This window comes from Ixodes scapularis, unplaced genomic scaffold, assembly GCF_016920785.2.
Source record: "Ixodes scapularis isolate PalLabHiFi unplaced genomic scaffold, ASM1692078v2 PGA_scaffold2__306_contigs__length_199485367, whole genome shotgun sequence".
NCBI lineage: Eukaryota > Metazoa > Arthropoda > Arachnida > Ixodida > Ixodidae > Ixodes > Ixodes scapularis.
In genome coordinates this window covers 128,268,723-128,282,529 of record NW_024609857.1, presented here as the reverse complement: position 1 = coordinate 128,282,529, position 13,807 = coordinate 128,268,723, and the positions used below count along the sequence as shown (strand labels likewise).

Genomic DNA, 13,807 nt, shown 5'->3' with positions numbered 1-13,807 from the left:
CCCACCTGTTTCAACGATGCGGTGTCAAGAAATAAAAGGTCGTACACTACGGTATATCCTATTCAATATTGAACAACTTGTAACTCTTCATATTTACCTGAGTGAGCTACTGAACACTGAAGCCACCATGGTCCCACTTAGTCCGGGATAATCCCTGAGCAGGTCTTGAACAATGTAAAGCATGAGCTGCAAAAAACAAAACAAAAAAAAAAAAAACAAGAAAACAACAACAACAAATACAGGTTGCCATGGTTTCTTATACTTACTTTCAGCTTAAGTCAAGACAGAGCCGATGCTACAAGCGCGAGCATGTGGCCATAAACAGTGCTCGCACTGCACTTGCTCTCGCACTTGGCAGGGACGCTGAAAGTCCTGAGCTCGCGCTTATAGCAACTGCTGCGTTTGGACTAGAGTGTACTAGAAAGGACGAGTGGGGCCACCGGAGTGCTATTTCTGCATCTCCGCATGTGGAGGTGCACCTCCGCAATACAGCTAATCCAAGCCAGTTCGCTCGTAGCGCCCGAGAGGACGCTACGAGCGAAATGGTTTACATTAGCCGTATTTTGTGAAAAACGCGTTTCGTTCCAACGCCGAGCTCCACCGGTAAACTGGTCAAGGTCATAGAAAGAATAGAACGCCGGACTACATTTTTTATACAACCTAGACGCCAGGCGTCACGTACGGAAGGTCACCGCGACCTGACTTGTCGTCACAACGCCATATGCGACATCAGGACGACGCCTTGACGTCAATGTCGTCATCGACGTTGACAACATGCGTTACACGACATCAAGACAAAGACTGCGTTCTGACGTCATATTGCATTGAATTTGACAACGACGACGATGTCGACGTTGACGTTGATGACGACAAAGACAACGACACGGGACGTCAAGATGACGGCGTCCTTGTCAATGCGACGTCATAAGGACGCTTGGTGTCAGTTCGTCGACGTCGTTGTCGACATGAAGCAACTCGACGTCACGAACACGTCCCGACGACTTCACGACGTCGACGTCAACGTCATCGTAAACGACGTTACACGACGTCAAGACTTTGTCGTGACTGCGCGTCGACGCTGGTGCTGGCGAAGGCGACGACATTACACGCCGTCAAGGCTTCGTTGTGACGCCGTTGTGACGTTGACGTTAACGATGACGTCAGGACAACGTTAACATGACGTCATAGCGATGTGTGACGTTGCGTGGGGCGTCGACGTCAACGTCGGCATCGACGACCACGTCCACGTCGTCCTCTACGCGGCGCGCGACGTCATGACCACGTTACAACGGCGACTTGATGTCGCGTAACGGCGTCGTCCTCAATGCGACGCGATGTCGCGACGGCGTCACCACGACGACTTGATGTCGTTTAACGGCGTCTTCCTCAACGTGACGTCACGACCGTGTTATAACAGCGAATTGATGTTGGGAAAGGGCGTCGTCCTCGACGCAACGCGATGTCACAACGGCCTTACGACAGCGTCGCGTAACGTCGTATACGACGATGACGTCGTGGCGTCGTCGTCACGTCGTGGTGGTGCTTTGACGTTACCTCTAACGTCAAAATCATAAAAAATACAATATGACCTTGGCCTGTGTCGTTGCTCGATCGCAGCGAAGGTGGCGCTGCAATCGAAGTGGCTTGGTTCCACCTGATCGCTTTCCACACTTTGAGGTGCAACTGAAAGCACGAGCGAAGCCTGTAGCTCGCCCCACGCGTACTTTCTAGTACACTCTAGTCTAAACTTAAGCAGAAATGAAGTATAGTGAGTATTCACTGGCGGCCATGGTTGTGTGTGCGACTGCTGAGCGCGTGCTGTCGGCAAGCTTCCACAGTTCCTCTGCAACGTGCATTCCGCACCATCAAGATTGCCGGTCTTAGCATCCTATCAATGTGAGCTCGTTTTAGGGATGCGCTCTAAATATCGCCCTCAAGTATGGCGTTCAGTGAATACCTTTTATACCTTACACTTTATCTGTGGTGCGTAGCTACAAGAAACCCAAACCCAATGGACCTTTTCCGAGAAGCGTTCTGCGCACGCGCAAGTGCCCGATGCCAAGCGGCGGAAGTCGGAACGAAAAATCGACGAAAATCGGAAGGAGGCTGCATTTCAGCTAGTACACGTAACTGCAGCATATATACAATTGTATTACACAAAAAAAGAACGTCGACGGAAAGGAAAACACGACGTTTGGGTGGACGCCACGGATGCCCCTCTTTCAAGTCGCATTGGGCAGGCGCCGCTGCTCAGAGCGCAAAGAAACTGGTAGCGTAACTCCCATTATCGATTGGTAGCACAGGTAGGTCACTTCCTCGATTTTTAGTTCGTGCAGCAACCGCCTGGTGCCGTCGGTATGTGGAAAAGGTCCATTAAGCTGAGACTGTAACCAATGGCACATGCACAAGAGCTCGTGGTCGCTGTTTTGAAGCGTCCTTTATGGCGTTATAGATGCATGTCTCAAGGCCAGGAGCGCGGGCTAGCTGGCGCTTGTAGCTTTGGCTGCGGTCTCTGCTTAAGGGTAAACGGAATATAGCAGCATTGTCAGAACTAGAGTCACTGAATATTCCAAGAGTACCGAATTCCATTCAAGCTGCTTACCGGAAGTTTACTAACCAAAAGGTACACTGAAACAAGGGAGAGTTCCGGTTCCCTTTGCCTCACTTGTGCGTACATGTTGCATACCACTTGCTTGGTTTGTTTTGATAAGGTTTGGTTGCCAAACTTCGCGAAACTTCTACGGGGCAAATAATGAGACGAGCTCACGAAAGGCATCGACGATACGCGATACCGACGACGAACAGGAGAAGGACACCAGGTTTGATTTGCAGGGAACTTGAAAACCTGCTGCGAACTTAAATCAAGAAAATACGAAAGGGCTAAAAAATAAACGCTGTAAGTTCGGCGTATCCTGACGAATATATAGTAACATTGTAAAATCGAAGCAAAAGAAAATATTGTTAATTGGTTAAGTTAGAGCCTGCAAATTATATTGGTTGAATCAAATTCAGCTTCGCAGAGAAACGGCGTGCTTCGGCTCTGTAGTCTTGGCTGCATTGCCACAGTAAGTTGACCCGAAGTACAAGAAAAGAGAAAACTTCCTTCCTACTTCGGATATTATGTAACACAGCCTTGTTTTCGTTTTTAGTTTTCTTTTCGTTTACACAGCGAAATAGAATTTTTTCGGGGAAAGGGGACGCGTTGTTTTGTCACATCTGCCTAGATAAGCAATAGAAATATTGAAACTTTTTCAGCATTAAAATTGTTGCAAAATGTCAGTGTTTAAAGAAACACTGACACTCCTAAAATGTGTGTTTTTTTACATTTTTTGTCAGGTGATTGAATGTTGTGTCAAAAGACTACCCAGTCAATATTTTGCTACAGCGTCATGTATATTGTTAATGAAGTAAAATAAAAACACAACTGGTCTAAACCTAAACTGAACTGGGGAGGAAGAAGAAATGCAGAGGAGGAGAGCGTTGTCGGAAATCGTGTGGCTACACCCGACAGCGGTTTTCTTTTATTTTTTCCCCTTCGTTTTAGTGTCCCTGCGAGGCAGATGAAAAATTCACTCGTCGCACGAAGAAAGCGAAGGTCTTGACGTTTGTACGTTTTTTAAGCTCTAACCGATTTGTGTTCGTAAGACGAGCGATCTCCTCAGCTAGGAGAAGGGACGACGGCTCGGCTACATCTTCGTGCGAATCAACCTGGTGGTCGGGCGTGTTGTACGCAATAAATCCTAATTGTTTTATTCGGTAAACGATTTCTCTTTCGAAGCTAGATAGACTCGCCGGTGCCGCGAATAACAGTTCTAAAGTAGAGGTCCCACGCCCGTCGCCCGGCGCCAGGAAGAAAGGACGGCCTCGGTGCTGGTGGCGCGCCCAGGCGGCAGGGGATAGAATCGCGTGCCGATCTTCATCACGACGGCTCTTCCTCTTCGGTGGAGGCACAGCCATAGAGATGTTATAAATTTACGCTAGAGGTTCAACTGTCGTTAGTGTGAGGTTTCGAATTGAAGCAATCGGTAACGAGTCTGAAATGCATTTCTATGAGGAAAAAAAAAAAGAGGGCTGCATTTTCTTTTTGCGCCTGATTATAAGAGAAAATATCACGAATGATTTGTACGTACTAGACAACTTGGAACATTTCTTAGTCACGCAGACAAAAATATTGGTTAGTTACTGCGTTTTTGCCTCAAATTTATGGCATTAAAAACGGCGCTAAAAACGCTTCGCACATGTATTTATGTAGAGTGTCCGACACAGCGCGATCACGGCATCAGCGCGTTTCTTCAGGGGGTTCACGTGCCAAACCAATGAAGAGAATCTCGAAAATCATGAGAAATGTCAAGAACTACGCACTAACACCCGTTCAGTACCTAGCTGTTAATGTAGATGATCAAAATAAAGCTAAGTAATGAGTGCAATTTGAGATAAAATACCATTCGTTTTATTCACTTTGCTGCAACTGTAAGGGTACAAAGGTGACTTCAGTATAGCTCTCAAAACTCATATCCCCATGGTCGAAAACCTTTAAAATGAGGAAAAGCCATACAACTCCCAGAACTCGATAAGTTCTACAGAATAATAGAGTGAAAAAGAGCTTATGTAGCGCGCTTATTTTACTGTTTTTGCGCGTTTTAGCCACTCGTAAATAGGGACCATTTTAGTGTCATACAAATATAACAAATTATGAAGATTACCGCAATCGGTAAATTGGCGCTCCTTGAACAAGTCCTACGTTCTTTTCTACTGTTATTCTTGCTTAAATTCGCCTCCTGTTTTTACACTTTCGCCCTGGAACATTGGAGTATATCCGGAATACTCGGAAGTTAAACGTCGCTCATTGATCGGAAAAAGGCTGTAACTAAAGAAATTTAACTTTTATAACGTTAATGAGGTTATCTACTGTTCTCTACGACCCGAGTAACAAAAATAATTTCATTTATTTTCCGGCGAAAAGAGAAAATGCGCGCGCCTTTTTCCATAGGAACGCAGAAGAGCACCGCAGAAGTGGACTGGTTACTGCCTGCTTCAGTTTGAAACTGGGATTCCCATATATACTAGCGCCAGTCGAACCTCTAGTGTATTCTGCAATAGCCGATGTGAGAATCGTTACGCCCTTTCAAGTATGTGATCGTCTTTACTATCGCGCTTTGTACTATATTTTGTATCTTACACCTCGTTTTCGGGCAAACAAGGCTCTTGAGAGATTTCCCAGGCACGAGTGATTTGCAGCCAAAAGTGGTGAGATGTCTTTTTGCAAGAACCCTCCGCTTTGTGTACTTAGCCATAAGAGTTGGATAACATTCTGCAAAACTAAATAAATATATAAAAATGAATAAGAGGGGGCCCCTGCTCTTTTGCAGTTTCATATAGAGAGGTTGAAACAACCCTAACCCAAAACTGCATTTCATTTTTTGCTATCTGGATTATGAAACTGGAAATAATATTAGATTCTATTTAGAATTTAGGTTTTCCGAAATTATTCCTTTGTCCGTAATCTGGATTTCAGGTTTCTAGAAACAACTCAAGTTAGATTTCCAGTTTCATAATGCAGATTAAAAAAAATATATTGAATTTCGGGGTAGGGAATGCAACACCGTAAAGTAAAACAAGAAAACCAACATAACACAGTCAATTGCAAAAGTATACAACTCTCATAAATCGATTTGTTTGTTTTCTTCCCGTTTTAGTTAATTTCGTAATACAATAGAACAAAATATCAACATTGTTTTTAATCAAGGCATTGAATACAGTAGGGGTGTGAACTTGAGTGATTTTATAGAATAATGTTTATGACACAGTTTCACACTCCGGTGTTCCGCCGAACGAGCTGGGTAGGATCGAAGTATATATGTTCCTTTAGCCAGCAAGATTTGCTAAGCTAACACCATTTTTTTATTTTCTACCTTAAAACTGATCGCGAGTCTGAAGTTTAACATTTGCCGGTAAAATAAAACGATTACGAGATACAGTCCCATGACTCCTCATGTACAGTGGACTTGGCGATATCGTGATGGCACGGACGCTAAATACCGTATTTACTCGCACAATGAACGCACTCGCGTAATGAACGCACCCCCCAAGTCGGTTCTAAAAATTTCGACTTTTTTTTCACTCGCATAATAAACGCGCCCCAACTCGGATGTCAAAATTTTGACCCCCTCCCCCCACGCGCGCGAAATTAACGCACTTTTTTATCCTGTTGCACCGAGGCCGCGAATGCATGGGCAGCGTGGGAGAACAAAACGCTTTGCAAAAGGCGTTAAAAAATTCGCAAAGATCCAACGGAAGCAAGAAAAAAAAAACATGGAGAGGAGCTGATTTTTTTGCACAGCGCAGTCTGGACTTTGGATTCGCGCTCCGCCGCGCGCAAGGAGGTAAGAAGGAGAAGCGCTCTAAGCGAACAAAACAGCTTGCGAAAGACGGCAAAAAAAGAAAAAAAAAAGAACGGAACTAAGAAAAAACAAAAACAAAGAGGAGCTTTTTTTTTCTTTTTTTTTTGCATAGCGCAGTTTGGTAACGGGGGGTCGCGCGCAAGGAGGTAAGAAAGAGCGGAGAAGCCCTCCAAGCAAACGAAACAGCTTGCGAAAGGGGGCGAAATGAAAAAAAAACACCCAAGGATCTGAGAAAAAGCAAAATAAAAAGAGCTTTTCTTTCTTCTTTTTTTTTTCACAGCGCAGTTTGGTTACGGTGGGGGGGGGGGGGGGGGGGGAGGGTCGTGCGTCGCACACCGCGCGCAAGGAGATAAGAAAGATAAATGGAGAGCCCTCGCCTAAGCAACCCCTAAGCAAACAAAACAGCTTGCGAAAGGCGGAAAAAAACCAAGGAATTAAGAAAAAGGAGTCTTTCTTTTTTTTGCACAGCTTAGTTTGGTTACGGGGTCCGGCGCCGCGTGCAAAGAGATAAGAAGTTACTTTGATTTTTCAGGATAAAAGGTCCGTTCATTATGCGAGTAAATACGGACACAAAAATTTTACTTCGCGTAATGAACGCCCTTCCCAACTTTGCATCGATTTTTCAGAAAAAGAAGTGCGTTCATTCTGCGAGTAAATCCGCCTGTCTTCTTCGCTGTCCAGGTGTTGCTGTGCCATATAGCAAGCGGCGGCGCCGACAGCTTAGGCACGTTTCGTTTCAACAAGGCATCAATGACGACTTGACGGAACGTGGTCGCCTCCCCCTGGTCTACAGCTTTCCGGAACCTACGTTCTACCCTGGCGTGACATCCCGAACTCTGCCTATAAACGCCCACAAGGATTTCGTCGGCTTCAGTGGACTTAGTGATATCGTGATGGCACGGATGCTAAATAGGCCTATCTTCTTCGCTGTCCAGGTGTTGTTGTGCCAGATAGCAAGCGACGGCGCCGACAGCTAAGGCGCCGACAGCTTCGGCATGGTTTCGAATCAACAAGGCATCAATGGTGACTCGACGGAACGTGGTCGCCTCCCCATTGTCTACAGCTTTCCAGAACCTACGTCCTACCCTAGCGTCACATTCGGAACTTTGCGTATAAACGCCCACAATGATTTCACCGGCTTTAGTGGACTTGTTGACATCGTGATGGCACACACTCTAAATACGCCTGTCTTCTTCCCTGTCCAGGTCCATTACACATATCCGGTACAATGCAATCGTAGTGACGATCGGTGTTTGTTTCTGTCACCAAGTTCACAAACCAGTGTTAGAAGCGTTGCGTCTGTGTGTCGCGACTTGATGTCTGCATTGTTATTACAATCTACCGATGTAGAAAAAAATCCTGGATCTACTATCCAGTAACCACTCGACCAGCTTCTTGCTGGCCAATTTGAATTGCGGAAAAAAATTGAGAGGTCAAGGAAAAGCAGTTAAGTTTAGATTTATTTGTCAGAGATGCCATAACACGGCTGGATGAAGCACATAAGGACATTGATTTTCTGCAAGAAAATAGACGGGCCTCTTCTCTGCTCCAAGTTATTGCAGATATGCACAGAACGAACAAACTACAAGAGAGAAGGCTTGTTGAACTCGATGACCGGTGCAGAAAAGTCAGCCATGTAATATTTGGTCTTGGTTTGTCGCAACTAACAATTTGAATGCGAAAGTCGTTCTCGGCATCTGCGCAGCCAGAGGAGCAAAACGTCGCTAAAGTGTTTCTGGTTCATGATAAGCTTCATGTAAACGGTGGCATTTATACGTGGGATCACAGCACTCAAATGCGCGTGAAACTGCCCAGCAGCAGCAAGAAACGTGTTCGCACCGCTCCGTGACGTCAAACGCAGATAACCTTCCGACTTGTGTCATTTAATGTCCGAAGTGTTTTGAATAAACTTACAGATGTCGAGGCACTGTTTCTGGATTTTGACCCCCACACCACGCCAATAACCGAGATATGGCTACACTCAAATATAGAGGGCAGCGTAGTCATTCCCCGAACACACAGAATATACCGAAACGATGAACCGTCACGTGGGGGTGGCGTTGCGAGTGTCCTAAAGTCTGAATTATGCGCGTGCCTACTACCAGGTATTCTTAACCACGAAAGTGTGTGGTGTCGGGTTGATTTTTTCGGGAATAGCTTTGTTCTAGGAGTAGTATACAGGCCACCTAATGCTTCAACAGTGTTCCTCGAACAATTTATACGACCTTCTTGGGTCATTTCGTAATGATCGCGTACGACTAATCATGGCCGGTGATTTTAATTTTCCCCATATTGACTGGTTAAAAATGAGATCGATGGGAGCACACGCACGTGATTCAGAGATGTTGCTTAACTGTGCGTACTCAAACAATCTGACTCAGATAGTGACATCGCCATCTAGGATTGGCAGCACGACGCAATCTATTTCGAACCTGGTCTTTATTAGTCCGCTAACATCATGCTACACTAATGAGATTTGAACAGGGTCGTCTGATCATGAATTGCTGTATTTTACATCCAACTTTTTCAAAAATGCGAAACTTGGTGTGGTAAGATAATATATTGCTAAAAATTACAACGATGCGAGTGATGTTGATGTGCTTGCCTGCTTGGAAACACACTTCGATGATTTCTGTGAGAAACGTGACTTTGAAACACAGTGGATGATGTTCAAAAAGATTTACAATTACTGGATTGCACAGTTTGTACCCAGCAAGGAAAACACACAAGAAGAAACAATCCTTGGAGAAAAAAAAATGATTCAACTGAGACGTAAATTGCAACGCAAAAAGCGAACTCACACGTGTGGGACCTTTCAACGTTTTCAAATAAAAGAAGAGTTGAAAGAAAAAACTTCAACTTCCAAGGAGTTTTTCTACTCCCAAACACTTAACAGTGGTCTGAAAGAAGCGCACGCTAAATTTTGGAACTTATCAGGAACAAAAAAGTGTGTTGTGTGTTTAAATGGTAGTGGCATTCTTGTCGCTGATACAACCGACAAGGCAAACGAGTTGAATAAGAAATTTCAGTCCGTATTCAGCCCCCATATGGTAGCACAGTCAACCAGCATCTGTGATAAGTCGTCGGATATGCGGGACCTTGTCGTAAGCCGGGAAGGAATCTTTGATCTTTTGTTTCGGCTAAATGTTAAAGAAGCGTGTGGACCAGATAATGTACCGAACGAATTTGTTCAACGCTATGCTGCATGGCTTTAACATTATCTGCTCGTCAGTGTTTAAAAACTCACAAAAAAAAAATTCCTTTTAACTGGCGTCGCGCTCGTGATGAGCCGATTTAAAAAAAAGTGGATATCATCAGTGTGCTTTTAATAATCGTACTATATCCCTTACTTCCCTTTGTTATAAAAAACTAAAGCACATAGTGTGCAGGCACATTACTGAATACCTGGAACAAAATATTACCTTTACCAGTGCTCAGCACGGCTTTCGTCGAGGGCTATCAACAGTGACACAGTTAGTAACAACTGTACAAGATATTGCCGTCGCCCTAAATAAAGGGAAGCAAGTCGATGCTATCTTTTCAGATGTCTCGAAGGCTTTCGATGAAGTAGCACGTCATATATTAGTGTAGAAGCTATACGCAACCGAAATAAAAAACGACATTGTCCATTTCATTCAGTCAAAGCTTTCAAACCGCTCCCAGTTTATCGAAACAATTAAGAAATCTTCAAGTCTGTTATCTGTTTCATCGGGCGTTTCACAGTGTTTGGTTCTGGGACCAATCTTGTTTCTTATTTACATAAACGATATAGTTGATAAGGTAGATGACGAATTTCGTGTTCGGTTGTTTGCAGACGGCTACATATTGTACAAAGAAGTAGAAACCCGCAATTATCAGCTAACTCTCGAAAATAATCTTCAGAATGTCTATGCATGGCGCGAACATTGTCAAATGCCATTAAACTTAAGTAAATGTACATTACTTAGGGTTACGAATAAAATAACTGTACTGAAATTTTTCTATAAAATTAATAGCACTGAAGTTAAAGAATCATCTGAAATTAAGTACCTTGGGGTAACAATTACGATCTGTTTAAACTGGAACACACATGTTGCCAATGTTTGTGCTGCTGCGAGACGAGCATTGTGGTCCCTAAGGCGCAAACTGCCATTGGTACCCTCCAGTGTCAAGCTCTGTGCCTAAAATACTTTATTAGGCCAATTTTAGAATACGCGTGCGTAGTCTGGGATCTGTGTAAGGAAAAAGCCCTAGACAAATTATAGAAAGCTCAAAGGCTAGCTGCCCGATACATATGAAATAAGTACCATCGCTTAAACAGACGTACAGAAATGTTGAATTGATTTGGATTGGAGTCTTTGAGATCTCGGCGGAAAACTTTTAGAGTGAAGTTTTTGTATATAATTAAGAATAATTACTTAAATTTAGATTCTTAACCTTACATAAAGCACGTCACACGCCGAAATACACGCTTTAACCATGGAAGTCTTAAAGCCATACCAAAGAGCGAACAATATTTTTAAAAATTCGTTTTTTCCTAGGATCATAATATAATGAAATTGCTCAAAAAAGACACTCTTGATAGCCCTACCCCTGGTGGACTTGTTTTGGAGGTTGCGATAATATATGTTATTTAGTATCAGTGTTGTGTTGAGGAATGTGTGTGTTTGTGTCCTTGCCATCCTTCTCTTTTTATTCTTTCCCCCACTCCTGCCTGGGCTTTAACGGGGTCTGCAGTATTGTGAATTTATAAAAAAAAAAAAATCAAGTGCGTAAGTCTATTACGTGATTGTTCCAAGATAAGTACTGAACAAAAAGAACGTCTAGATTCTTAAATTTATCTACAATCTTTGTTTTGGGGACAAAAGATGAATGCCTCAGTCCTACATGTATTGATTTTTCGCGCATTATCTGAAGTTCATTTTAATGCGAAGGCAAAAATGTGCTATGGAGCGAAGCCAGCGCTGTTTGTAACTGTCTGTAGCAGCAAAACGGCAGTTAAATTCCCATTGGCAACAATATGCTTGGTCACGGAAGCCGGCGGGGCGTTCTAGGTCAAAGCGGATGCGCCTCAGGAATAAAGCACAAAGAAAAGCACAGCAACACAGATGCATTGTCATGGAAGCCTTGGAGCCGGCGGATTTCGACGCACCTGAGCTGTGGGGGAGCGTGATGTTTCCATTGGAGCGCCGCGTGCGATAGGAAGACATGGCGCGCTGCTTGTAGGAATGCGCTGCGTGTAGGAATGCTTTCGCATTCCTACACGTAAGCAGTAGTAAGTGTTTCATACTTTCTTTTGCCATAGTGTTAGGGTCACATTCGCGCAGCTGATATCACATACTACCATGGTTTTGAACCGAACGCGAACCGTGAAACGAAAGCGGAAAAAAAACGTTATTTTCGCTCGAACCAAAGTTGGACCGGAACGAAATAATTTTTCCGCTCCGGAGCGGATCCGATATGCTTTCCCTGCGGTGTTAAGTTCATACGCGAAGTCAGGTCGCGTGAAAATTGTGTGGCGAAAAACACAGTAACATTTAAAACAAACCAAAAATATTTAAAACGAAAATTCATTTTTGCGGAAATTGCGCTTGTTAAGAAACTACGTGTTGAATGGGTTATGTCCCTGATCAGGAAGTTAGGATTGAAGAAACCAATGCTTGATTGTCCAATGCAGTGGATGTCCACGCTGAATATGCTCACGACGTCAAAAAGCAATGGAAAATACTAAACTCGTTCTTGAACAGGACGACCACGACTGCCCCCATAAATTCTGTTCAATTTGGCAACGTTACCTACAATAACCCATCTGACATTGCGAACGCTTTTAGCGACTCATTTTTCACTGATCATCCTCAGCCTTTTATTCCTCACGACCACCATTATCAGCGCTTACCTCATAGCTTCTTTCTTTTTCCCGTATCTCCTGTTGAAGTCCGCACTGTCGTTCATAACCTAAAAATAACAAGCGCTGGTCTTGACAACTTTTATTCTTTTCGTATTAAACTAATAGCTCATTTAATCTGTGACGTTCTTTCCTACACTATAAATCTCGTATTTAAAACTGGTGTTTTTCCTAGCGTATTGAAAGTAGCTAAGCTAATACCTGTTTTTAAGAAGGGTGATAAGCGCCTTGTAACTAACTATCGTCCGATTGCAATTTTTTCGTTCTTTAGCAAAATTATTGAAAAACTAGTTGTTATACGTCTGTCGCCCCGTCAGTTTGGTTTTAGGGCTGGTTTTTCAACTGACCTGGCACGAATTTCCTTAACTGATGATATTAAAAGAGCCATAGACTGCGGTAAATTTGCTGGTGCTTTATTTATTGACCTTTCGAAAGCTTTTGATTCAATTAACCATAATATACTTTTTGCAAAACTAGACGCTATTGGTATAACTGGTCCCACACTAGCATTAATTAGCAACTATTTACAGGACAGACAGCAGGTCGTCTATATTTCTGGTGTCTATTCCCTCTTTAGAACTACTATTATTGGCGTCCCCCAGGGCTCCATTCTTGGACCTCTGTTGTTCCTAATATATATTAACGACCTTCCTCAGTGCACGCACAATAAAACCAACCTGAACCTGAACCATGCTACTTGAACTAAGGCTTCGCTGGAGGGTTGCTCTCAAAAGAAGAAAGCTCCTGGTAGACTGAAGACGTATGGGCGAAAGTCGAAATGCTCGCAGTATAGCTTCGCCCGGCAGAAGTGGAGACGAAGCCATAGCAGAATTGACAGCTAAATGTAGGAGATTTCTACGGCGCTTAGTGCGATATTCTATGGACACCTCCACGATATCGTCGCCATTAACAAAGGCCTTCGTCCAGTCAATAAAAAAGAGGGAGCGACAACTTCTTGACACGGATGTCTTCTGTGCAGCTGTATGCATGGATTCCCGCTACCACCTTCTTCTCACCCCTGAGCAAAGTACCGGGCCACGTTGCATTTGACAAAGACTTGGAGGCGGATCACAGCTCTGCAAGGCGAGAAAGATTCAATATTACCTTCTGAAACTGCGGTGGCTCCAGAAGATCCGGAAGACGCCCTGAAAGCGCTCCTCAAGGAAAAAGAGGTTGAGGCTGGCGTGCACGTTGGAGGTACCAGTAGCCCACTTGATATAGCATGCCTCCTGATAATGCTAGACAAGGAGCCGCGGCTTTGAAGGGACGCTAGCGTGTTGCAGTTTTGGGAGGAAAGACGGGAGTGACATCCAGAACTCTGCGCATTAGCGGAAGTAGCCCCAGGAGTGCCTGCGATCCAGGTCAGCGTGGAGCGAGCCTTTTCTGCACTGAAGTCCATTTATCGTCTCAGAGGTGCCGTCTTTCTCTGCATACGCTTGACGACGTCCTGCTTCGTCGGTCAGCTGCCTGACATTGAATGGCGCTTTTACCCACGTCCCGAGGTGGCCCAGCACTAGCTCGT

The 13,807-nt window shown here is 44.2% G+C and overlaps 1 protein-coding gene across 1 annotated transcript in view; it reads right to left on the bottom strand.

Moving 5' to 3' along the window:
- The window catches only part of LOC8053231 (sodium-dependent multivitamin transporter-like), a 132,118-nt gene that overhangs the window by 91,333 nt on the left and 26,978 nt on the right, over positions 1-13,807 (bottom strand). The window contains exon 5 of the mRNA XM_040212947.2: positions 98-186. Within this exon, the coding sequence (XP_040068881.2) occupies positions 98-186 (89 nt within the window). The remainder of the gene's footprint in view (positions 1-97; positions 187-13,807) is intronic.